This window comes from Podarcis pityusensis (assembly GCF_964106645.2).
Source record: "Podarcis pityusensis genome assembly, chromosome: 2".
Lineage (NCBI taxonomy): Eukaryota > Metazoa > Chordata > Lepidosauria > Squamata > Lacertidae > Podarcis > Podarcis pityusensis.
The window spans coordinates 33079304-33104578 of record NC_138029.1 but is presented as its reverse complement, the minus strand read 5'-3'; the positions used below and the strand labels follow the sequence as shown (position 1 = coordinate 33104578).

The 25275-nt window shown below is 42.2% G+C and overlaps 1 protein-coding gene across 13 annotated transcripts in view; it reads left to right on the top strand.

Moving 5' to 3' along the window:
* Window positions 1-25275, top strand: part of CACNA1G (calcium voltage-gated channel subunit alpha1 G) — a 327715-nt gene that overhangs the window by 243653 nt on the left and 58787 nt on the right. For all 13 annotated transcript variants that reach the window (XM_080993532.1, XM_080993526.1, XM_080993530.1 and 10 more), the window contains 7 exons: window positions 603-693; window positions 1423-1607; window positions 1800-2246; window positions 9006-9106; window positions 10878-11001; window positions 19226-19294; window positions 20424-20608. In XM_080993532.1, coding sequence (XP_080849658.1) covers window positions 603-693; window positions 1423-1607; window positions 1800-2246; window positions 9006-9106; window positions 10878-11001; window positions 19226-19294; window positions 20424-20608 — 1202 coding nt within the window. The remainder of the gene's footprint in view (window positions 1-602; window positions 694-1422; window positions 1608-1799; window positions 2247-9005; window positions 9107-10877; window positions 11002-19225; window positions 19295-20423; window positions 20609-25275) is intronic.

Below are 25275 nucleotides of genomic sequence, written 5' to 3'. Positions count from 1 at the left end.
TTTCCAGTATCGTCACCCATATTCCCTTACCCACTGTAATCACCAAGATACATTTTCAGATTCCTGGTTAAAATCTTGATTATTTTGTATATTATCAGTAATGATAATAATTAGTGAATAGCCTTCCATGTATATGTCTCAATGCAATTTGCAAACATCTTATTTAAAAAATCAGTTTCAGCAAGAAGCATTTTGACTTCCTGTGAATGTAGGTGTATGAGGAATTTGTCTGAATAGCCAGGAAAGTAAGTTAAGAATAGAGTCTAATTTTACTTGGCCAATAGAGCATTTAGCTGTGTTTCGGTCTGAGATTCCAACTGATGGAGGTTAAACAGTTTGTTCCTGCCCCATTCAAGTCTTCAGCTGCTTTTGAATCAAATGTAGCCTCTCTGCCCTTCCTGAAGGATTACTGCATAGTGAATTGATGTGCTATCAATATATGCATGCATCATTTTGTGGAAGGTGATGTCCCATTGTGGTAACAATTTCAGTGGAACAGTGGATATCTTGTTGGGTGAAAGGACCCTTTTATTCAGAAGGGGAATCCTGAGTTAACTTTCGCTTTTTCATCCTGCTTGCTAAGGCACTTTGTTTTGATCTAGGGTGATGCTACTAAATCTGATTCTGAAGGGGAGCTTTTCCCCCGTAGTCTGGAAGAAGACTGTGGGCTTAAGAACTTTTCAAATCCAGCCTGTAAGTAGCTGCTGCTCCTTCAAGGAGAACTGTTTTTCATTTTAGTATGAATAGCGGGTGTTGTTTTTCTTGAACTTCTAACTCCAGAATAGTCTCACTTTGAACTAATGCGATTTTGATTCAAGAGAACATAATTGAATGATTGTAATCAAAAGAATTCAGAAAGGAAACTCCTATTTGGTGGCCTTAAAAATTTCATACATGACTTACAGACCATTAGCTTAATGGGCCGGTCTCTTTCCCTTCTCATGGTGGGGGGGGGGTGTAGGGAAGAAGACTTGATACTTCTGTATATCATTTGGAATCGATGGGTATTGTAGTCCAACCTCATCATGACATCAGGTTGGAGAAGCCTACTGTACATTATGTTGCTCCTTCCCTCTGCCCAAGCTGCTTACCTTTAAGGGTGTCATTAAAGACTATCCACCAGAAAAGGGAGACTGGCCTTGTTGGTATCTCTCAATGGGAATGGAAGAAGCAGAGCGCTGCTACTTGTAATTCATGTGTATTTAGGAAAAGTGATCAGAGCTAAATGAAAGAGAGTAGAGTACAAGAAGTGTACAAACAGAAAAATGTGAAACTCATATTATACAAGGGTGGAAGAGATGAGGAGGAGAAATCTCTTTAGATCAGAAGCACATGGCATCAAGTTGGCATCAATACATTGACACATGCATTCACTTGCCTCCACCCTTAGGGTATGACTTAAATGTCCTTTGTTTTTCTCAGTGATGGCTCTTTGTGACCACCCAGAGCTAAAGAAGAGCTTAACACCTCCGCTCATCATCCACACCGCCGCTACACCAATGCCCATGCCGAAAAGTGCCATCTATGGGGAAACAGCTCAAGGCTATGATTCCCGAAGAGCTAGTAGCATCTCCATGGATCCTAATACATATGATCTCAAATCTCCGGTACGTGAGTTGTCTTTCTTGTCACGCTGTTTGTTTCTTGTCTTAGCGGTTGTTTCCAAGGGTGTGACATACCAGAGCACCTACTGCGATGTTTGATGGCTTGAGGCCTTGCTAATTGAGTGCAGGCCCCAGGTGGTTATTGTTTAGCACCTGGCTTGGTTTTCTTACCTGTTCTTCGCTGCTTTGCCCCAGGTGAGCGCCCGGAGTTCCCCACACAGTCCTTGGAGTGCCGGAGGTAGCTGGAACAGCCGCAGGTCAAGCTGGAACAGCATAGGGCGGGCTCCCAGCTTGAAACGTCGCAACCAAAGTGGAGAGCGCAAGTCACTTCTATCCGGGGATGGGAAGCAGAGTTCAGAGGAAGGGGAAAGCTCTGATGAAGAGCAGTCCAGTCGGACTGGGAGCATTAATGGCACTATACCTCACCGCATTGAGTCACTGGAAACCAAAGGCTCTTTTGACTTCCAAGATACCCTTCAGGTGCCTTCTCTATACCGGACCAGCAGCATACACAGTAGCCACACCTCTGTATCAGAGCACCAAGATTGCAATGGTAAAACAACCTCCAGAGTTCTGATACAGCAGCTTCATTTGGAAGATCCACTTCCTGAATGTGACGATATGGATGATGAAGGCAACTTGGTAAGTGAGAGCCAGCACGCCTAGACCCTTTGCTTCAAAGGGTTTAGAAGACAGGTGAAAGTTCTGCTTTTTCTTTGTTTAATTGTTGGGTGTGGGTTTTTTTTAATGAGCACAAGACATCACTGGAATCCATGTTTGTCAAGTAAGGAATCCATTGGGGGCCATGTCTCCTTCAGTCACTGGAACGGAAAGTGTTTAATCAAGGGAAGCCATAGCAGCCCAATGTAAGATGTGCATAGGATCCAAGGCCCTGATTACACATTATGTTAAGTGAGTAGCACACAACGCTTTCTGTGAAAGGCGTAATTTTCACTGGGACTGCAGCATGCAGTGAGGGGAGGTTTATTTAACACTTCATCCAGTGTGGTCCCCTTAAAAATCCCCCCATAAGGCAATTACCTTATGGGAGGGATGCTCCTGTTGACAGCAGTGGCTCCCCCCCCCCTCAATCCCAGTAGGAAGCCCCTGGAGTGACCTATAGAAATCCACCACCACTCCAAGTAGAGGCTGGATTGGAGGTGGTGGAGTGAGGGGAAATGCTATGGCATACCAGGTTGCTGTGTGAGTTTGTCATGTTGTGGTTTTTATCCAGCACAACCCCAATGTCTGTATTGTGAAGCATGAAATCACAGAGGGAGGGGGGGAGCTAAATCTTGTCATTTTGCCATGCATGCCCTTCCGTTCCCTTGCTTTAGACTCCTTCAGAATTTTCAGAAGTCATTCAGAATTTTCTGTGGGTCTTCATGGGTAGCCAGCCCAGACTGGTAAGCCCAGCATTAGCAAGTGGATTATCTTCAGCTATTCAGTGTGCATTGTTAGCCGAGAGAGAGAGAGAGAGAGAGAGAGAGATTTCCCTTTTTTTCAAAGACAGAGCTATATCCTGTGCTCAGTTTCAAGTGGATGATTTCTGCTTCTATATATTCCCTTTAGAGATTCCTAAGGAAGGAGAGAAATTGTCCTATTAGCCTCAAATTATAAAGAGGCAGTACTCTAATGAATGTTGCTCTTTCCTAGGCCATGGAGGCCATTTAGAAAACGTTAGTTAAAAGGAACGGGTGGGGGTAAAACAGGAGAAAAATCAGCTGCAGTTTGGAGCTGGATAGACGGATGAGGCTAAGTTATCCCTGTATCTCTGCTTGCCAATGAATACCCACAGTTAGAACAGGGGCATACAGCCAGACTTACGTAAATTCAGGTGCAGCTCCTGAGCACACAGAACAACACATACATACAGCTGATTCCAAAGAAGTAAACTGCAAGCTGACAGGCATCTCCTTCAACTCCATCAAGTGCAGTTAGAGAGATTGCACAGAGCATCCATTAGGAAGGAACAAGGCCTCTGGGCACCCAGAAGATGCAGAATGTGACTAATCAAATCAAAACCTGCAGACATCGTTCCTTGTATAGCCTTGGCTCCTGGAGGGGCATACAAGGACTCTTGGGACCATCTCTTCTCTGCAGTACAGGTGAAAAACATGACATGAACATCTGCAACTATTAGAAACAAATTCTAGAGAAGTAGATGCGTTGGTACGTAGCTGTAAAAATAACAAGTTTTGTGGCTCCTTTAAGACTAATAAATTGATTGTGACATGAACTTTTTGTAAGCATCCTTAAGGATGTGGAAATAGATGAGTTTGTTGTGTGTGCATGTGAGTCAGGAGGTAAATAGATAATCCACCCATACATAGGCCCAGCGAATGAGTGAGGGGGACTATCTTGCAAGGTGAAATTATAACAGGAATGAACACATGCAAAAAGCAGAACTGCTATGCATGAACCAGTGATCTGAAGCAAAAATGATTTGGTCACAGGGTGTCAACAAACCTATGAATGAGTCTAGTTATTGCAGGTTGGATCTCAGTTTGCATATACCAGGTGTGAGATTAGCATGTATCATGGTGTGTACCAAATTAAACAAATGAACAAAACAATAAAAATCCACTATAGCATCATAAAATTACAAAGTACAGTGTCAAGTGACCTACAATGAATAAAATCATTTCTCTAAAAATGCTTGACAGAAGAATAACCTTTTCATTAAAGGACAAAATGTGAGAATTGTAGGTGCCTGTTTAATTTCAATAGGAAATATATTCTAAAATGCTGGTGTCACTATGCTTAAAGTCTTGGTTTGAGTAGCAGCCCATCAAATGTATGGCAGTCAGGATGGCTTCTCCATGTGTTTACTTTGCTTTCACCGCTGAATAAGGAGGAAGCTGGACCCTCAGGTAAAAATTACACTGGGCCTCATCTGCATGTCACAGTAAACCATAGTAAATATTGCCTGCTTTGCTCCTCCTTGCTAGCATACAGGAGAAAGAAACCAGGATCCTAAGCTAAGTGTTGAGTCCAAACCAGGGATTGTGGTTTGTTTTGCTCCAAATTAATCGGAATCAGTAAGTAAATAGCAAACCATGATCCCTAATTTTGACATAACACTAAGCCAGAAATTGTGGTTTAACGATTAACTATGGTTTACCAAAACCCTGAGCCATTGCCATCCTATAGTGATTAAGTCAATGAAAGTCTTAGGTGACTGCAGGCCAAACTAGACATGATTTTAAGTGTGCAAATGCATTCAACATGCACATTTTATGGTATGAAAAAAGGAGCTGAGGGGAAGCTTGAGCAGTTTCAGGACCATTGGCAGCTGAAACTAGCTTTTTTCTTTTCCTGCCTTAAGTCTAAACAAAAATGACCTCTCTGAAGCTATTATTTGCATTGCAAGGGAAACCTCAACTGGAGTGAAACAAAAAGCTTGTGTTACTTGCCCATATGAAGGTTTTTCTTTGCATCTTTGTAAACTTAGAAACTTGGACCCATTCCATCAGCAGACATTACATGTTCATTGGGATCCCACTTCCAGCTTTACTTCTGTGACCCATTAAAACCTGTGGTTGTTTTGGTATTAAGTTCTTGCATTCAAGGTTGTAGAAAATTGCTGCTTTAAAAAAATCAATTTCATAAGTCTTTGAACAGTTGGTTTTGCAAAGCTCTGGGACTTGTTCTTAACCTTGGAAAGTTAAACAATAGTGGCCACTTTTTTTTCTGTAAGCTTTTCCTTGTTCCCTCCTTTTTATACATTTTCCCCATTTTTCAGAAACCTATGTGTCATTGGCCTTAAGTATACATTAAGAACATTGGACACCCCCAATCAGGGGATTATCAATACTCTTACTTAAAGGAATCACTGAGACGCCTTTCTAAAACCCCGACTGTCATTTCTAAGTAAAACACCAGTTGATATCAAAGGGAATGTAGTCCTTGGATAGACATATATTCACATCTGCATCCACAGGGACTCTGCTTGCATTTGTACATTACAGAATCCCTTCATAATATTTACTATCAAATGTGTTTGTTACAGTGTTCTTTTCTTCCACATCTATATTCATACCGACCAGGTGTGTCTTCTGAAGTAGATGTGATTAGAATAACATAATTGAGCCATCTCTTTGAACATAATGTGAACTTCAGAAGCAATCAAGCTGATTGTAAGCAAGCCTCCATCTCTGGCCTCTGCAGAGAAAGAATCTTATGGATGGGGGAGAAGGACTCTTTTGAGGGGGGGGGGGGAGCGCAGCAAAATCTAGATGTAGACCAGCTTCCTCTAGGCCAGCTCAACACTCTCATTTCAAATTTTATTTTGTTACTTTCTTTTAATTCCTTTGTCTCAGTTTGCCCCTAAAAGAAGACCGTGCATAAGAAAATATTTGGTCCAGTCGTTTACCCTCTCCTACTGAGCAGGCGGTATGGAAAGTGAAATAATCTCTCCCCCCCCCAACACACACAGACTTTTTCTCAAAGCCCTTTGACTGACTTGCTTGAAACAATTACACAAACTCAAAATATCTCTGGCATTAAAATTGGACAAAAGGGAGATATAAAGGGGCATTCTAGGCTGCTGACACATTCTGATTTAACTACAAAGCCTCAAGATAAATACCAAGCGATGCTTTGAATAGCAGATGCTTTTGGAACCCATCCAGATTACAAAATTATCTGGACCAAGCTATAGCTGTTACTAGATGTCTCGAGGGAAGCCTCCTAGCTAGGACTTGTGGACATAACATCTTTAAATAACCCTGCCTAATTAAGGCCTTTCCCCCCCTGGTATTTGGGAATCAGGTGATACATAGTAGATGTAGCCCATCAATCTATTGGGAAGGGGAGGAGAGGAGTGGGGAGCAGAGCGATTCACTATAGTAAAGAAGAGATTCACATGTTCTCTAAACAAAACATAGATTTAACTGTGGAACAGAGAGGCAAGGATCAAGAATAAATTTGTCCTTGTTATCTGAACTGTTCTCACCTTGCTTGACAGGTAGTTTTCTCGTTCCTTAGTTCAGTTTGTCACTGAGCATTTTCATTACAATAGGCATTCTTCCACCTATTACCTGGGGCTAATGAGAGTCCTAGCAGTGCGCATGACAATGCAGAATAGATTTTTTTCACTTATTCCATTCAATTATACTGACCGATCTAGTTTTTACTGTCCAAATGACCATATAAGAAACTCACCTCTGCTTATTTTTTAAAGAAATGCTAAGAAGGAGCTAAGGAATTATGAATAGCGCTGAAGTGGGGGGGGAAGTTTGCTGCTGCTTCTGGACATTGTTGCCAGTGTCAAATGGTGTGTGTGTTTTACAATTGCTTCAGAAGTGCTCAGCTATTCATAAAGCATTGTCCTCCCTCTAAATTTAATAGTTTATGCCCTTGGTGATGTTAGTATACTACCAAATTTGACCGGCTTAGTCAAATGCTGTGTGACATCATCTCATTGCTGTATGAACCCCCATTGTCTAGAATTGCTATATTACTGATCCAGGAAAATGTTGCTGCTGTATAATTAGTAGAAAAATGTGGTGCCAAAGCAGCAGCAAATAGGGGAATTAATGGCAATGAACCGGGTTGATAAAAGGTGAGCATTCACAATTCACACACTAAGAGCCTTATCAGGAAATAATAATAATAATAATAATAATAATAATAATAATAATAATAATTTATTTCTACACCGTCCATTATATTTCTGCTTCCCCCCCTCTATTCAGGAAAGCACAACTTTTGACTTGAAAATCAAAATGAGAGAATAATTGGAAAGCTTTAGTTATGACTGAGTTGGAAATAGGGACATGTAGGTAATATGTCTGGTCATCCAGCTTTTGAAGGAGAACTGGAGCTATCTTAAGGGGTAGAGCAGGTTTACTCCCTGCTTCTCATTCCCCACCATGCATGTGGGACAGACATCATCTGATCAGGCCACATATCTGACATTAGATGGAAAGGACCAAAGCCCATTGGTAGGGCATCTGTTTTGCATGTAGAAGGTTCAAGGTTCAATCCCTGTTATCTCCAGGTAGGGCTGGGTGTCATCATCTGTCCCCCCTGACAGAAACCCTGGAGATCAGCTGCCAGTCAGTGTAGACGGTGCTGAACTGTATGGACCAGTGGTCTGACTCGGTGTAAGGCAGCTTCCTGCATTCCTAATATGTGAGCAGGTCATAAATTCCCAGTGACAGGAAATTCATTTAATACTTCATTGTTAACATGCGAATTCATTTCATACAACTGCGTGCATATCAGGGGAAGGATGGACAAATAAACAACAATGCACAATTAGACTTTTCAGATCGGAAACAGGGAGGGATTTTCCAGATTGTGACTAATATCCACACGCTCAAATTATTTGACATATCTTGTATCTTTGCAATTGTCCCCTTGGGAACGACGTGATTGGTTTCATCTCGTGTGCCTTAATTTGCTTTCCTAGCAGACTGTGGCTTTGCATCTTTGTGACCTGACCCACATAATAGCATGAGCAAATTAGAGTTTTGTTTGGCTTGATTATTTCATTCAGTCATTTTCTCCTCGGTGCATTTGGTCATTCTGCTCAATGAGTGCCCATGAGAACGTTGCTTGTAAACTCCAATATCAAGTTGTAACCAGAATTATTGTTCCCATCACTTCCCGTGTGGGAATCTCCCCCTATATTTTACCTGTAGAATCTGTCCTTATATAACATGAAAACCAATCCACTGAGAAAAGGTAAAACCTAGCCACTCTTGTAGGTTCTGTTATTTGTTACTCTTCTCTCACAGAGGAGTATATCGTATATTAAGGAAAATGCCTGTCCATCTTTCCCCAGAGATTCCTTCTTGCCGCCTTTATGTTTGCTGTGTTCTGTTTTTCCTATCGAGTTGTTTCTTGACAGTTTTGATACTATCTGAGATTGAGAGACAATTATATTTATTCTTTCTTAGCTGCTATGTCTGCATTTTCCACCCAGTGACTTACTTTTAAAGTGCTGCTGCCGTGCTGGAGTGGTCTTTAAGCTGATACTGTGCACAGCAGTGCATATCTCTACAATAAATTTCTCTCAATCTATGCCCCGCCAGACACCCATCTCTTTACTCTGCTTCTGTAAGTGGAGGAGCCTGCCTGTACTGTAAGATACCATTAATCCATTCTTGAGCAACACAGCATGAGTGACATCTCCGCGCAGTCAGATTAATTGTCTTAGCCCTTGTTTTAAGGCCAGGATGTCCAATTCAGAGACGGCCTCCAGCTTGCAGCCTGCAAGGTATCTTCAGGGCTGATGGGCAAGGGTGGGAATTAAAGTAGCATAAGAGCTCTTCACCTGTCTGTTTTCCTCGTTACAGATTACAGTTTTGAATGGCTGCTGCAGCCACTCGGAGGAGCTGATTGATGTCTCATTGTGTTTTCAATTTTTGTCTCCCTCTCTTTCTCTTTAAGAGTAAAAAGGACCGTATGAAGGCTTGGATAAGGGCACGCCTCCCCACCTGGTGCAAAGAAAGAGATTCCTGGTCTATCTACATCTTCGCTCCTCAGTCTAAGTAAGGCAACTTAGTGTGATTGATAACACTGTGGCAGGCAGGGCTCCAGGATTCTGTGCTCAAATAAATATTTGCAGAGCATGGCAGTTGTAGAATTCCTGCAGACTTAACAGTTGCAAGGGGAACTGGAAAAAAATGTTGCCAGCTGAAAGATTTGAACTTGTGCTAATGTCCAATGGCGGCCAGCACCTCTTGAAATCAATTATTACATTGTGTAGCATTAGCTGCTGGCCGTCAACATTGTGGAGGGGCAGTGGGTGGTATCCAACTAATACTTGTTTCATCAGTGCAAGGATTTCTGCTTGTGCAACAAAATAGATTCTGAGGTTTCTCCAAACCCTCCAGAGCAGATTTGGGCAGTGTTTGTGGCACTAACAGGGAACTTCTATTGTATAAGCAGAAATCCTTGCACTGGCATAATGAGTTAGTTGGATACCGCCCTCTAGCTCAAAGGTAGAGCACTTGTTTTACATGTGGAAGATGCCCTGATCTCTGGCAACTCCAGTTAAAAGGATCAGGTACCAAGTGATGGAACCCTGGAAAACTCCTACCTGTCAGAGTAGATCATTCTGGCAAGAGTGTGTTCCTTTAACGTTCATTCATATAGCCAGAAACAACAGCAAGAGAAACTAAAGTGATTACATGCAGGGATTAGTGTTTGCAGACCGAAACATTTGCTTTAAAAAAAATAATTATAATTTTTGCTGCAGTTGCTATTAACAAATCCATCTTAAGTGTGACTATTTTCTGCTTTCTACTCAATAAACCCTCACGATGTTGTTGTTTTATAAGTCAACTAGTAAGGAATTCTGCATTAGATAGATGCAAGGTCTCCTCCCTGCAGTACCTCTGTAGCATCAGCCATACATTTTGGGACTGGTAGCAGTAGTGATTTTAATGTGATTTCAGTAAGTATAATTGTTTGAATACCACCCCTTATTTTTACTTTGCCCATTGGCCTCTCATACTCTCAGTTGCTACCCTATCTTCACATGTGTACCTGAAAGATTTGCTTTTTGAATGTGTAAGGGTACAAATTACACTTCCTGACCTCAGAAAACACACACAGACACACATTTCTGCATGGTTGGTTAATCTGGCCATGTCTTTGACTAGGCAAGTCTAGAGCAGTGATGCATTCAGGCACACGGTGGGCAGCCTCTTCTGCAGTAAGTCATTCAGCAGCACACACTACACATCAGAAGCTCATTAATAATCCTATTGCACCCAATGCAGAAACACTGCCAAACTGATTAGCCATCTCCAGCAGAGGCCAAGTAGAAGGGAGTCCAGGCGAGAGTGGTGAACTGTACAGAGCCACAGCAGACAGCCTCCTCTATGAACTCACAAGAGCTATTCATTGATTCATTGACTGATTGATTGGTACATTCCTTGTGGCACACTAGCAGTTTACTCAGGCATGTAATTTTGGGATGATAATAATAAGGTATAACAAACAACTAAAAAAAAAGTGTGATGTTCCCAACAGAAGATCTTTCTGAGAGTGAGATGCCTTGAAATAAGCTTTGCTGGGAAAAGTTTGAGAGAAAAATTATGCCAATAAATCTCTGTTCCTGAACAATTTGAAATATCTGCAGTTATATTCTAATGAAAGAAATGTGTAAGAGTGGGGAATCAGTTTCCCAAGAGTGGGGCTGGGGCAGAGGGGATTGTTTCAGACATTTGGTTTAGAAAGAAATGGCAGTCTGCATGCTTAAGGCTTGTGATGACAACTAATTCCTAAGTCGTCTTTTCCTCTTCCCTTTCCTAGATTCCGTGTGATATGCAATAAAATAATTACTCACAAGATGTTTGATCATGTCGTCTTGGTAATCATCTTTCTGAATTGCATCACCATTGCGATGGAACGTCCCAAAATTGAGCCACACAGTGCTGTGAGTAGTCGCCAAGCCTCATTGCTTCCTGATGGTTACCAGCTTGCTGAGCAAATCAAGCTGTATTCTTAGCAATGTCTGCTCTTGCCTTCAGTCTCTTTAGCCATGGTGTTGGGAGGGGGCTAATCTCAGCTGGTTAAAGGTGAATGCATGCATTTAAGTTAAAATACTGGGTCTTGTACTAGTTTTACCAAGAGATCAAAGCACCTGTGGGCAATCACCTCAGCACACCCTCTCTCTTTGGTGATCTAGAGATGATTCTATTTCATGAACAGCCTGAAGTCTGCTGCAGTTTCCCTGTAGCTTTTGTAACATCACGAAAAAGTAACACTGGAAGAATGAATACAGTTCCTCAAGGAGAAAACTTCCTTTTTCAACATCACTTGCAGAATTTTGCTTTATGCAACCTTAAGAGGCTTGTGGCACCATAAAGCCTTTCACTGACTAGAGCCCACTTCATTGGATGCATCACTCTGATTGAATTGTCACAGGAAGTACTTTCTGCATTCTATTGCCATATGTCTCTAGCTTTAACTTAGTTATGTACATATTTTCCCCCTTACACAGTATGTATATATAATTACATACCTAATGTAAAGGAGTACCTCTCCCTTTATGAACATGGCCATGAAATTTGTAGGAGAAACCTTTCTGGAGATCCATCTATATTGGTATATAAGACAACAACTCAAGATAGGGCCTTTTCTGTAGTGGCACCCAACCTACGGTATATGGAACTCCCTCCCATCAGAAATGTATCTGGTATCTACTTTGTATGGAATTTGATGCCAAATGAAGACATACCTCTTCAGGGCACTTGGTAGTGCTTGATCAGTGTTGCCCAACTGTAATGGCAGAACTGCTTTCTGCTGTTGGCTTAGGATAGATTTTTGTACTAGTTCTAACACATTGTGTTTTGCAGTTTTTGTAGCTACATAATAAATATTTATTAATATTTCATTATTGACTTAATTAAATGCAGAATAGTTATTTGATAACTTCATTGTTTATGACAAAGGACATAATTTAAATTTATTGTATGAATAAATGAATCAAAATAAAGCTTACACTCCATGCATCTGATGAGGTGGGTTCTAGTTCACGGAATCATTTGCTGTAATAAAAATGTATTGGTCTTCAATGCACAAGACTCTTTGTTGCCCTTCTAATATGACTGTTTCACACATTTATAGGGATGAGTGTTTTCAAATACTCATACTTTGCTTCACTTCTGCTATTCCTCCACGTGTTGAGAAATTCATGGCAGCCTTCCTAAGATAAGCTTTTTTAGGAGGAGAGGGGGCTAGAGACATCGTGTCATCCTAATAATATGTTTCCACCCCTCACCGTACAACTGTACATATTTGAGCAGGCATTATGGGGTCACAGAAGCAAGCACACAAGCAGTGCTAGTATCTAAGCAACATTGGCACCAAACTTCTACTTTCAGTGCTAAGGTAAAACTGCCTTCAATTCCCTCCTTGGCAAATCCTGTTCGTCGGCTGCCTGGCACATCTGGCCATTACAGATGCACAGCTGACCTCCAGATTTGCATTTATGTGGAATTTGCTGCTGCTTGTCCTGCTGCCGTGCTCTGCTCTTGGGTTTAAGCATTGTAGTTTATAACAGAAGACAAGGTCTCATCAGTTTATCACTGGCTGTGGCTTATTCTTTTTTTAGTTCTTCACCTGCATGCTGTTACTTTGAGCAATAAATGCCCCTTCCCAGCAGTGGGTGCAAAGGGGCTTTCCTTGCTTTTGCCCCGTCAAGCTGTCTTTTATTCCACTCTGCAATATCCAAGAGCAACAGCCATGTGCCAAAGGCATCAAAGTAAGAACATCCCCTTTTTTTCTTTTTTGGCATCCTATTTCCCAAGGCAGAATCAGCTTGTTTTAATACTTGACACAGCTATGGCATCTGTCACAGTTTTCTTCTTCAATAAACTTTCAAATGCTTTTGCTTTCTTGGTGTAATGTTGGGTTTTGGTCCTTTCCATCTGTTCTGCATTGGCATTTGTTGGGGGCACAGCACAGAGGAAGGAAAGGAATAGCTCTTTTTTGCACTTCTTTTTCTCCTCTTTGTTTTGATAGGAACAAACATCTTCATTCTGATTCCCTGCAACATTTGTTTTGATAGATTTGCATAATTGGGTTTTTTTCCAATCAGATCTTCATAGCAACAGTGTCTGTCAATCAGATTCTAACCAGATAAAGCACATTAAACTGACAGTTCTATTATTTTATTTCACTTTCTTACCACCTGATCCTATGCATGTTTGCTTGGACATACGCCCCACTGAATTCAATGGTATTGCATCCTGGTGAGCATGCTTAGGATCTGCAGCTTCAGAGAGGCAAAAAGAGGGGCTGATAAACAAAACACACAACAGTTGGGGGGCTTCTGTAACATTGTCAAATGCTATTCAGGCTGCACCCCTCTAGAATCATCTTCCCTTAGCTTAAAATGAGAGCTGAAAGCAAAGAGTATTTTTCAAATGGTCAAATCCATTCAAATTACTGAAATTCAAACCATCAAGGAACTGGTGTCAGTTTCAGACATCTTAGTTGGGCTATATTGAATTAAAAACAGAATATACCAGTAAATTCAAACTTGGCAAGTTAGATTAAATGCACCCATTTGAATGCTCTGGAGTTCTATTAAATTTGAATAAGAAATGACAGTTTTAGTTATTGAAATGCTTTAAAGTCAAAGTACCAGCAACTGAAATTTCTGGGTTTGGAATTGAAGCCATCCATACAACTTAACGGCATGTTTGGCTGATGAACAAATGAAAGGTTTTATTGTCATGGACGAATGTCTGTTAGGAGTCCAACTGGTGTCACAAAACAAGCAAGAGGTTAAAATAAATTTTCGGTTTTCATACCCAAACCACCAGGGCCAGATATTTTGCTACCTGGAGCAAAGGATAAGATGGTGCCCCTCCAAATTCCACAACTGAAAGCCAGATAAATTGATTGTTGAATCTTACTTTTAACACTGGTGACCAGATGACATCTACTACCACACTGGAGAGTAGCATGGCAGAGTAGCTGGTCCAGAACAGGTCATGTAGCAACAGAACAAAATGGCTCGAGGCTCAGGAAGGAAAGTCACAAGATGATAATGCTTCCCCAGGGCAGCTGCCACCTTAGGCAGTTGCCTCACCCTGCCTAATGATAGGGCCAGCCCTACAACCCATGTTGATGAAGCTACCACAAAGGGTGTCATTTCAAAACACGTTGCAGTTAGTCATTAGAAGCAGCTGCATCAAAAACTAGTCCTACCCTGGAGATCAAGCTTTCAGACCCAAGACATTCCAGTGTTAAGGCTGTGAGCATCATTCCTTATGGAGCCAAAACAGCACTGCTCAGCTCACACACAGGAGGGAAGTTATCAGCAGGATTGGTGAGGAGAAAACCCAAAGCTTGCAGTAGTACAAAATTCTTTAAAGGGAGTGAAGACTCTGAAGACTCAGCAGCATGCGCAGTGGGCACAGAATGCTGACCGGAGTAGGGTGGGCAGACAGTGGGAAGGGAGAATAGAATGGAACAGAGCGGCTGTAATCCTAATCAGGAGCACTACAGCATTTTGAAGCAATTCCACCCTGTGTTCCGCTAAAGTTCTCTCTTTTCTGGGTCACAAAATCTGTGTCCCATAGATTTCAAGGAACTACCTCCAGATGTGTGCCTTTGTAGCTTAGCCACTTCACACCGACTAAGATTTCCATAACTGGTAAAGCACATAATTTTGTTTTAAATGATTGCGTGACCCACAAAGAACTGTGGCATGAAAACAAATTTAAGTTTCTGCTTTTTCTTTTCTTTCTTTTTACTTCCCCTCCCCCCACCCACAGAAACTGAACATGTGTGTTAGTTAGTTAATAAAATGTGCTCTTCATTAAGGCTGGGAGTTTTCAAACTTTTGTCAAATGGGGCTTCACATGAATCCCTTTCCAACTATTAAAGTAAAAACGCTCTTTTAATGAGCGAGCAATCATTGACACTGTTCTCCATTAACTTGCTTTATAAAACAATTCTTACATGAGTGATTTGGATAGGGCGAGAGCTATTTTGAGCTTGTGGGCCATTATTAACTTTCAGATGCTTTTCTTAAAAAAAAAAAATCCCTCTATTGCATGTTGTCAGGGAGGTTATTAGGAAACAAACTGACATCTGGTTTGGTTGAATTTAGCAATTGTTCTTTGCATGCAGGACCTATGAAAGAATTAGCCGTTTTAAGAGTAAATAGTCATAGGATTTCAAAATGGTGCCTGCCAGCACACAGAATTCAGAAGAAACCACTTAATATCAAACAGGCAGCAGCGGGCAGTAAAGTGGGACAGCAGTGCTGACCTGGCCTCCAGTCGCCCATATCGCTGCTATATACCAGGACTGAAAGCAGGAGGGATGAGGCCTTGGTGAGGTCAGCATGGTGCTGATGCACTGGTGGAGCCAATCTGGTGTTCCCACCGTATTATTCACTCTGTGCCAACCTCACAACCACCTTGTCCCTCCCCATCTCTGTCCTGGTACGCAGAAGCTATGAGGGCAGCTGGAGGCCAGGTGGGTGCCATTGCCCCAGCCCTCCATCCACTACTGAACAGAGGTCTTTTAACTGGCATTTTATTTCGGGGGGGGGGAATAAGGTGGCCCAGATACAAAGAGGACAGGGGTGTGTGTGGCTCCTGCAGCTTCAGTGGTTGTGGAGAAGAGGGAATTTCAGTGGGTGTGACTTCCCCTCCTGAGCAAGGGCTTAGATCTGGGGGACACAGGAAATGTGAGGATAAAAGATGGGCATGGAAAAAGATTTTGAAGTGGGGCTGGTGTTGATCAGAAGTGTCAAGTAGAGCAACCAGGAAGATTAAATGGGAAACAGGGGGTGGGGTGGAGAAAGACATGTCCCTGAAGCTGAGGAACAGAGAAGCAGCTGAAGCTTTTGCTCAGAATTTGTTCTCAAGTTCATGGAGGATAAGGCTGTCCATGGCTACTAGCCATGATGGCTATGTTGGGTCTCCACTGTCGAAAGCAGTGTTGCTGGATAGTACAAGTTGGGAGGTCGCTGTTTCACTGAGGGGCTGGCTTCCTGTAGGCATTTTAATGGCCACTGTAAGAACAGGATGCTGGTCGAGACGGACCTCTTCTTGTGTTATGTGTAGACCAGCAGGGCTCTTCTTATGTGTAGAAGGATAGTCTTTGAATTCAAGTGTGAGAAAACTGAATAAATTTTGGATTAAAAGTGACCAGCTCAGACAAGATAGAAGAGAGCTGGACCATGAATCATGGGCTTGCAAAGGATTTCAGTAGTCCTCTACATTGGTGTTGGGAGTGGGGGGCAGTGTAAAACCCCCTAAAGGGAGTCGGGGCTCATATACTAACTTCTCCATGGAACAGACTTCTTGCCTAGAAACCAAAATAGATATTACTTGAGCTTCAGTCGTCTCTAACAATTATTCTTTGCCTTCCAGAGATGTGGATTTTCTAACCGCCTCAAGCCGGTTCTCTTGCTGTCCCAGATCCAGCCAGCCTGTCACTGCAGTGGGGGAGGGAGGGAGCACTGCCTCTAGACAATGTGCAATCCCTTTCTGAGAATTCTCTCTGTGGTCTGCAGAGATTACACTGTAAAATTGCTGCATGCTTCACGCGAAGGAGTCTAATATTCCAAACCTTTTCTGACTGCTATTAATATTTTATCTGCAGCCCTTAAAGCAGGACCTTATCCAGTCCTCCAGCAGCTCGTCTGCATGGCATGCTTGCTGACCTTGTAGAGACCCATCTTTTGTGCAGTACTCCGAAGAAGGCAGGGAATGTTTTCCTGGTGAAGAAACTTGTGTGGTCACAGCAGGAACCTGCAAGATTTGATTAATTACAGAGGCCAGTCTGGAAAAGTGGCTATTAACTGATTCCCGAGTCATTCTCCACACATCACGATCTATCATGTTTTGAGTTTTGAACAGCATTCTTATCTTAGAGGCCTCGTCTTCTTCCTCAGCATAATCAGAGATTGCAAAGAGATTAGTCTGAAGTGTGATGTCTTTAATTATTATCATTGCAAAATCTCTTTTCCACTGGCTGCTTCTGTGATCATTTGTAAATGTGATCCAGAGAGGACCCTTAGCCACCCCTGGGGAACCTATGGACTTTGGCTAAGCTATAGGGATGTCAGGTTAGGCTTGGATTTCCCACAGGTACCCTTTGGGGAAATGTGGAGCACAATGACTGGAGGTTTTTATGAAAAATGAATTAGATAAGGACTGTAATGCAGTGGTATGTAATAGCTAAATGCTAACAAATTTTGGTTGCTGTGGAGTTTCCCAATAACATGGCCATTAAGGTGTACCTTGCATAAGTAATAGCTTTTGGTACTATCATGTTTCCGAATATTCAGGGTTCAGCATTTCGCACTGGGGAGGTAGAGACCACCAAGAGGGATATATATAATTCCCCTGAAGGTCACAGACAACTTTAGACAGCTATATCAGCCTTCCCCTACCTGGTGCCTTCCTAATGTTTTGAAGTTCAGCTCCCATCATCTCTTACCATGCTGGCTACCGTGGAAGAGAGAGTTAGAATCCAAAACATCTGGAGGGTACCAGGTTTGAGGAAGACTGAATTAGAAAAAGGACGAGGTTTGTTTCTGTGTTCATTGCTAATTGAGGTTCAGCTGTGTACATTGCTGGAAATGAGTAGGTTGGCCTCATGTGCTCAAAGGTAACCCAAGTGTGGACCCTGGGTTGATACTGCTTGAAACTTGCATTGTTTTTATTTGTTTCATTTCATATTACAGTGGTACCTCAGGTTAAGTACTTAATTCGTTCTGGAGGTGCGTTCTTATCCTGAAACTGTTCTTAACCTGAAGCACCACTTTAGCTAATGGGACCTCCCGCTGCTGTCGTCGTGCGATTTCTGTTCTCATCCTGAAGCAAAGTTCTTAACCCGAGGTACTATTTCTGGGTTATTGGAGTCTGTAACCTGAAGCGTATGTAACCCGAGATACCACTGTACTCCTATAATTTCCCATAAATTAGCAGAGATGATAGATATAGATAGATAGATGGATCCAAACTACAAGAAAGAAGATTCCACCTAAACATTAGGAAGAACTTCCTGACAGTAAGAGCTGTTCGACAGTGGAATTTGCTGCCAAGGAGTGTGGTGGAGTCTCCTTCTTTGGAGGTCTTTAAGCAGAGGCTTGACAACCATATGTCAGGAGTGCTCTGATGGTGTTTCCTGCTTGGCAGGGGGTTGGACTCGATGGCCCTTGTGGTCTATTCCAACTCTATGATTCTATGATAGATAGATAGATAGATAGATAGATAGATAGATAGATAGATAGATGATAGATAGATGATAGATAGATGATAGATAGATATAGATATAGATATAGATATAGATATAGATATAGATATAGATATAGATAGATATTAATAAAAGCACAAAAATCTGTTTCTGTTCTCACTGCATTGACTCTCCTGAACTACACCTTAAATGTAGAGAAAGGAAGAAAATTCACAGGACTTGGGTCAAAAGAAAAAGGATACTCACACATCTTTCAGATTCCCTTCACACATGTGGATTAGGAAACCCAGCTCTGCACGAACAGCAGTCATAGAGGAAACTGAGGTGGACAGCTGTGGTAATGTGGCAGATAGGAGGGTGGGATCTAGATTTTCCTCCCCTTGCAAGAATTCTTTGCATGCCTACCTCCAGAAAGCTGGTGCTCAGCTTGTTTGTAAAGCAAGGATGGTACCAAGACTCTCAGCAATGTATTTAATATGTCCTGAACTTTACCTGGGATGCACAACAGCCCCACACAACACACACTATTTCTGGTGCCTTCCACTTTCTATCAGGCACTTCCATGTATTCTCGAATTCTTAGTACAAATAAAAAGATGTCACTGCTCATTCTAGGAATATAGAGAAAGATGTGAGATTGTACTGCGGGAAAATGATTTGCAGTGCGTATCCCACCTCAGTGTATAAGAGAGCCAGCAGCTGTCCATGGTACTAACACAGATAAAAGTGCATAAGAAAAAGCAAAGGGGCGTTCATGAAATTAAATGTTATCCTGTACATATTTGGACTTGTTTCTTCTTTGATAGCAAACGTTGTGGGTATTTCTGTATGAAAGCAAGAAACCATTTAGCAGCTCCCAGGTATGTAAATATGCACAGCTTGGCAAATGAGATTAAAATATTGCATCTCTCTCTCTCTCTTTTTAAATAGGAACGAATTTTCCTCACACTCTCCAACTATATTTTCACAGCAATCTTCCTGGCTGAAATGACCATCAAGGTAAATTACCCTTTGGCCTTTTGGCCTCATCCTGAACCCTCATGAAACACATATTTCCTACCTACTGAACTCATTTCATCAGTATAAGCTCTATGCCAGTATGCACATGTCCTATGAAAACGGGCTTCCCTACTGGGACATCCCAGCATGCACATGCAAAACCTCTGAGAGTGTTTGGAACTCATATGCACTCATTGAGTTCTAAACAATTAAGCTACATGTTTGTAGCAGCTAATAGAGCAAGAATAGAAACCAGTGATGCTCCAGATGGTGCTGGACTACAGTTTCCACCATCCCTTTTCCTTGGCCATGCTTGGCTGGCCTGATGGGAATTGGAATCAAGCAACATGGGGAGCCACAAGTTCCCCATCCCTGTTAACCGAGGTTGGCTAGTGGAGTGTGTTCTCCCATCTGTTGACCTTATGAACCACAGAACTGAGACCCTGTGCAGCAGCTTGCCATGTAACCTAAATGAAGACCAAGCACATTCCACAAGGGCTCATTTTCGACATCTCAGTTTGTATCTGCTATATGCTCTTTTAAGAGATTTACCATTCAGACCTGCTTGCCTCTGAAAAGGCCAGAGTTTTAAATGCTCGGCTGAAACTTTCTAACTTGCTGGGAATTGGTGGGGATGTCACCCTTTCCCACCAGTGTGTAGGAATAAGTGCTTCCAACAAAGCTAGCGTGTGTGAAATTAGCAACCTCTCAAATGATTCATTTTAGTTGTTGTGGTGACCTTGTTGCACCTGAAAATTGTTTGAAAGCCTTGTGGCTCAGGATAGCATATGGTCAGCAGCTTCCAACCATTTATATCTGCAGTCAGCTGTAAGAAAATATTAATCGTGTGTTCCATTCTTTTATGTAATTTCTATACATTATTGCAGACACTTTTGCGCAATTAGGTTTTAACTGCATTAAAAATACATCAGCTGTTAAAGGCACAATCTGGGATGTTTCTGCATAGTTATTTTTTACGAACCTTACATTATAACACTTTGCAGGATTGGCTTAGTTGTGTTTCTATAACTGGGAAGCCAATGTATTTGCAGTCTCATATCTGTAAATAATGCATTCAACATATTGACTCAAGTCGTCATCTTTTGTTGCAATTTTGACATCTTGACAGGTGGTGGCGTTAGGCTTGTGCTTTGGTGAGAAGGCATACTTGAGAAGTAGTTGGAATGTGCTGGATGGGGTGTTGGTTCTCATCTCAGTGGCTGACATCCTGGTTTCGATGGTTTCCGATAGCGGCACAAAAATCCTTGGAATGCTAAGAGTCTTGAGGCTACTGCGAACTCTCAGACCATTAAGGTAAGGAAACTACAGAGGGTTATGTAGGATGGTCAAATGTTGTTGGGCTGGGTGTCGGGAAATGATGAATCCAGTGTGTCATGGAAAGAAATAAGGGTGCTCTTGAAAAAATAAGGAGTGGAAGGACACCTATACTGGGGGAACATACCATTAAATGTTTGCAGATGAAATCTGTACTTGAGAGAGCGCCACAGGCCTCAGCAGAGATGCTAGAGGCACAGCACACTGCTTCAGGATGCTATGTTCAGTGACCTTTGGCAAAAGCAGTCTGTTGCTCATGCTAAATAATAAATTGAATTTGTATGAAAAGAAACTGTCTGTCTCACAGTGGATACACATGACCAAATATCTGGGCTTTTTTGTTTAATTGATAGTCCTTTCCTTATGTTGTCAACTGCCCTGTGATCGTTGTAAATAATTGTGACAGTTTTACTGTAAACAAAATAATTTCAGATAAGTATCCAGTTAATAATAATAATAATCTTTAGCATACACCTGAAAGAGTAGTTTGTTGGATAATGCCTTAGATCAGATGGTAGTGAATGCCACACTGTGGTGGATGCAAGGCTAAAAGTAGGAGCTCTTAGGGTCCTCTACCATCAAATGTAGTAGCCAAGCAGGGTTGTAAAGGAAGAAGTGGTCTCTCAAATAGCTGGGTCCCAAGTTGTTTAGGCAGTGTAAACAAGTAACAACACCGTGAACCTGCCTGCTGGTATACAAACAGCCAGTGCAGCTGCTTCAACAAAAGTGTAATATGGTGTCTTGGGTTTTTCCTTCTGCCAAAATAATGTTTTTTGGGGACAGATGAGTGATGAGTGATCAAGACTGCTGTTACAACTAGCATGCTTCTCCCTGGAGAGACCAGGGATGATTAGGTGCTTGTTTACTGAGGTCTGTTGACAACCTGCATTATAGCACTCTGAAAAGACCCCGTTTAAAAGAAGAGAGAAGGAATTCCAAGTGTTGTTTGTAGATAACTTTCCGAGGTGCTGTGGCATTAACTACTCATTTAGATTTATTTATTTTTTAATGCTACCCTTCCACAAAGTGTTCTGTACAGTTTATAAAAGTTATGAATCGGTTAAATAAAGACACAAGAAAATAACATCAGGGTATGTATTAACAGGGACACGGGGGGCGCTGTGGGTTAAACTACAGAGCCTAGGACTTGCCAATCAGAAGGTCAGCGGTTCGAATCCCCGCGACGGGGGGGAGCTCCCGTTGCTCGGTCCCTGCTCCTGCCAACCTAGCAGTTCAAAAGCATGTCAAAGTGCAAGTAGATAAATAGGTATTGCTCCGGCGGGAAGGTAAACGGTGTTTCCATGCGCTTCTCTGGTTCGCCAGAAGCGGCTTAGTCATGCTGGCCACATGATCCGGAAGCTGTACGCCGGCTCCCTCGGCCAATAAAGCAAGATGAGCGCCGCAACCCCAGAGTCAGTTATGACTGGACCTAATGGTCAGGTGTCCCTTTACCTTTACCTTTATGTATTAACAACAATATCAGTGCGGCCAATACAAGATCATAGGGAACTTCCTACTGAATCTATTCGTCCATCATGCTCAGTGTTGTCTACACAGACCGATAGAAGCTCTTCAGGGTTTTAGGCAGGGGGCCTCACCCAGCCCTACCTAGAGATGCTGGGAATTGAGCATGGGACATTCTAAATACAAAGAAGATGCTCTACTGTTGAGCTACAGCCAATCATTAGGGGGGCGGAATAATTATTGTGAAATACCAAAGATGCATATAACTAAAAAAAATTAATTTTTTTTTTGCAAAATTAAAATAACTTTACCTGGTGCTGGAAAGACCACAGTGTAGGTATCAGGCAAAAGGCCCGCTCCTTAGTAACCACGCATCTCATTTAGTGGAGGCATCTCGAGTACAACCTCTAATGAAGATCTTAAGGCATATGCAGAAAAAGGTGAACCTTCCAGTAGCATGGCCCCAAGCCATTTAGGAGATTAAAGAATAATATTAGCACCTTGAATTCGGCACAGAAATATATTGAAGCCATTGCAGATGTTAAAGTCCTGATGTGATAGTTAATATTCTCACTGCCCTATATTGGAACAGCTGACTTTCCAGACTGTTTCCACAGTTAGCCCCATGTATAACACATTGTAGTAATCCACCAGCCCCTTGTAAATCTGGATTACTTGCAACTATTTTTTTTTTCCCTGGCTGCTATTGCCAGGATCAAATACAAGAGAAACCAACATTTAAAATGTATTCAGAATAATTGGGGGGGGGGGAGGGGGTTGAATACTATTCTGTCCTGGCTTTGGCTTCCAAAATAGATGTATGAATTATTCACTCTTCATAACACTACGCTACAAGTCATTTTTCGTGGCTCTTTTCTATCATATTAACACTTCTCTGAGTGTTGAAGGCAAATCTGAATTTCCCTCACTTTGTGACAAGTGCTCTGATCGGACTAGTAGGCTTAAAGCTGGCAAACGTGTTCCAGCAGATATGAGACTGACAGGTGTTTAGGATGGAGCTGTCTGCATGGTGCAAGTTTAGCAGAAAGAATCGAGACTGCTGAGGCTAGCAGAACTGGGAAATACTCCAGGGATTAGATGGGGAGGTATGTTTTGGGAGGGGGAGTAACACATGCCCTGACTTCAATTTTCTTCATTTGTCATGCACTTGACACTAGCTTAAAACCATTCTCACTACAGCCTCAGGTAGCTGAAATGGATGGGTTCTCTGCACGGAGAGCTAGATCACATTCCTGATCTACAGGAATGCAGCATCCCCATTCCCAAATATTAGTGCTACCTCTAGTCAGCCTCAGCTGCTGCCCCCCACCCACCCACAACCTCTTGGATACCACTGAGCTTCTGTTCCTGCCTACCACCTCCGTGGTCTCTGATCCACCACACTATTAATTTAGAGCCAAAAAGCCCTGCTGATTTTACCATTAAGGGTCCCTGGAGCCCTTAAGCAAAAACATGTTGCCCTCTTTCAATGATTAGGGATTAGTTGTATTCTGTAAAAGTCTTTACATTTTTGTTTCCTGAAGACATGAGAACTGCATTAGCATTGAAGCTGAGGAGGAAACGACAGAGAGGTTTTTAAGCCAAAGCTGTACACGTTTCTGCACCAAGTAATCCAAATGTGGTTTTGGTGCCCGGAATAAATAGTGCAACTTACATAATGCATATTGCAACATTTGGATGTGATTGTTTTTCATTATGTAGTCTACTTCAAGGAATTTGCAGGGGCCCCCCTTCCCACGCCAATGAAAAATATAGAAGAACGTAGATCTGGTGGGGAAATGGTGAAGCAGACTAGAGAATAGAGCCAAGGGAATGACAGAAGAATCCCTGTCCAGCTTGTAGAAATCTTTCATCAAAACATGCCTGCGCACATCCAAATCTTCCCCCACCCTAGCACCAAGTGTAACTGTACTCTTCGCTACCAAAAGGAAACAGCTTAGACAAACACGCCTCCCTTTTTATCCAAAGAGGCGCCACTTCATACATGCACTCTGTGATGTGGTGTCCGCAACGGATGCAAACCATATGGGCACTTCTCCACATGGTATGTCGTTTGTGTGAAGCACTGCCCTTGTGATTCAAGCCAGTTTTAACCGCGCCAGCAAAGCCTTGGAGGTTGTGCAAGCTTTGTTGGCCAGGAACTATGTGTCCAAGGCTTTACACAAGGTTTGCCATGTGGCAGGGCACACATGGCTCACATCCTTGGTGGCCATCACACCACGGCCACACGCACATCCATATTAACCTCTACCTGGACTAGGCTTGCAGAAAGCAATCCATTCGCTGTATGTGCGTATGTGGTGTGTTTATTTGCTGGAGGAGTTATATAAAGATCATCCATCTGCTTCCTTTTTTAAAAAAAATGAAGAGAATACAACATTCTATTATTAACAAAAAGCAAAAGCAGTCGTCTTGTTCTAATTGCTCGGGGAAAATAATGGAGATTGGAAAGTGATATTTCTATTATTGTACACGGGGATTTAGTGAGAGGCAGTGGCGAGCAATAAAATCTGTGTTGTAGTTTCCTGCTTCCAGCGTTTAGGGACATACCTGCTTTAAATAGTTCACTAGAACACTACAGATCACGCCTAGCGTTAAGCATGACTAATTTTATTAGCAGGAGTACTCTGGTGGTTGAAGACTGACTTGTGATTGGCTCCAGCTAAAAATGAGTAGGCATGTCAGAGGTGAGTGTGACAAATAGGGGTTTTTTAATATAAAAAAGATGAGAAGAGGAGGAAGGAGACATTGTGCAGAAGTCTCAGAGCGCGACATGAAATGAAGACCCTCAACAGGAGCTACTCTAATAAGACCTGGAAGCAAAGGGCTGGCAAAGGAGAGTGCAACCCTCAACCACTGGGACAGTAAGGAGGACAAAGGAAAATGGGAAGAGCACAGCCTGGAGGGCCTTGTAAGGTAAAATACCTGAAGGAAAAGGGAGAGAACCCTAGTGAAGGATTAAGGACAATTGCTGCAACATTGTCTGGGTCAGGGCTGCTTTTATATATGGAGTACCAATTAGTTGTGGACTTAGCTGATTTAGGCAGGAATGGGAAACCTTTGGTTCTCTGGATGTTGTTCAACTCCCATGAGTCCTAGCCAACATAGCAAGTGGTCAGGGATGATAGGAGTTGGAGTCCTACAACATATGGATGTCCACC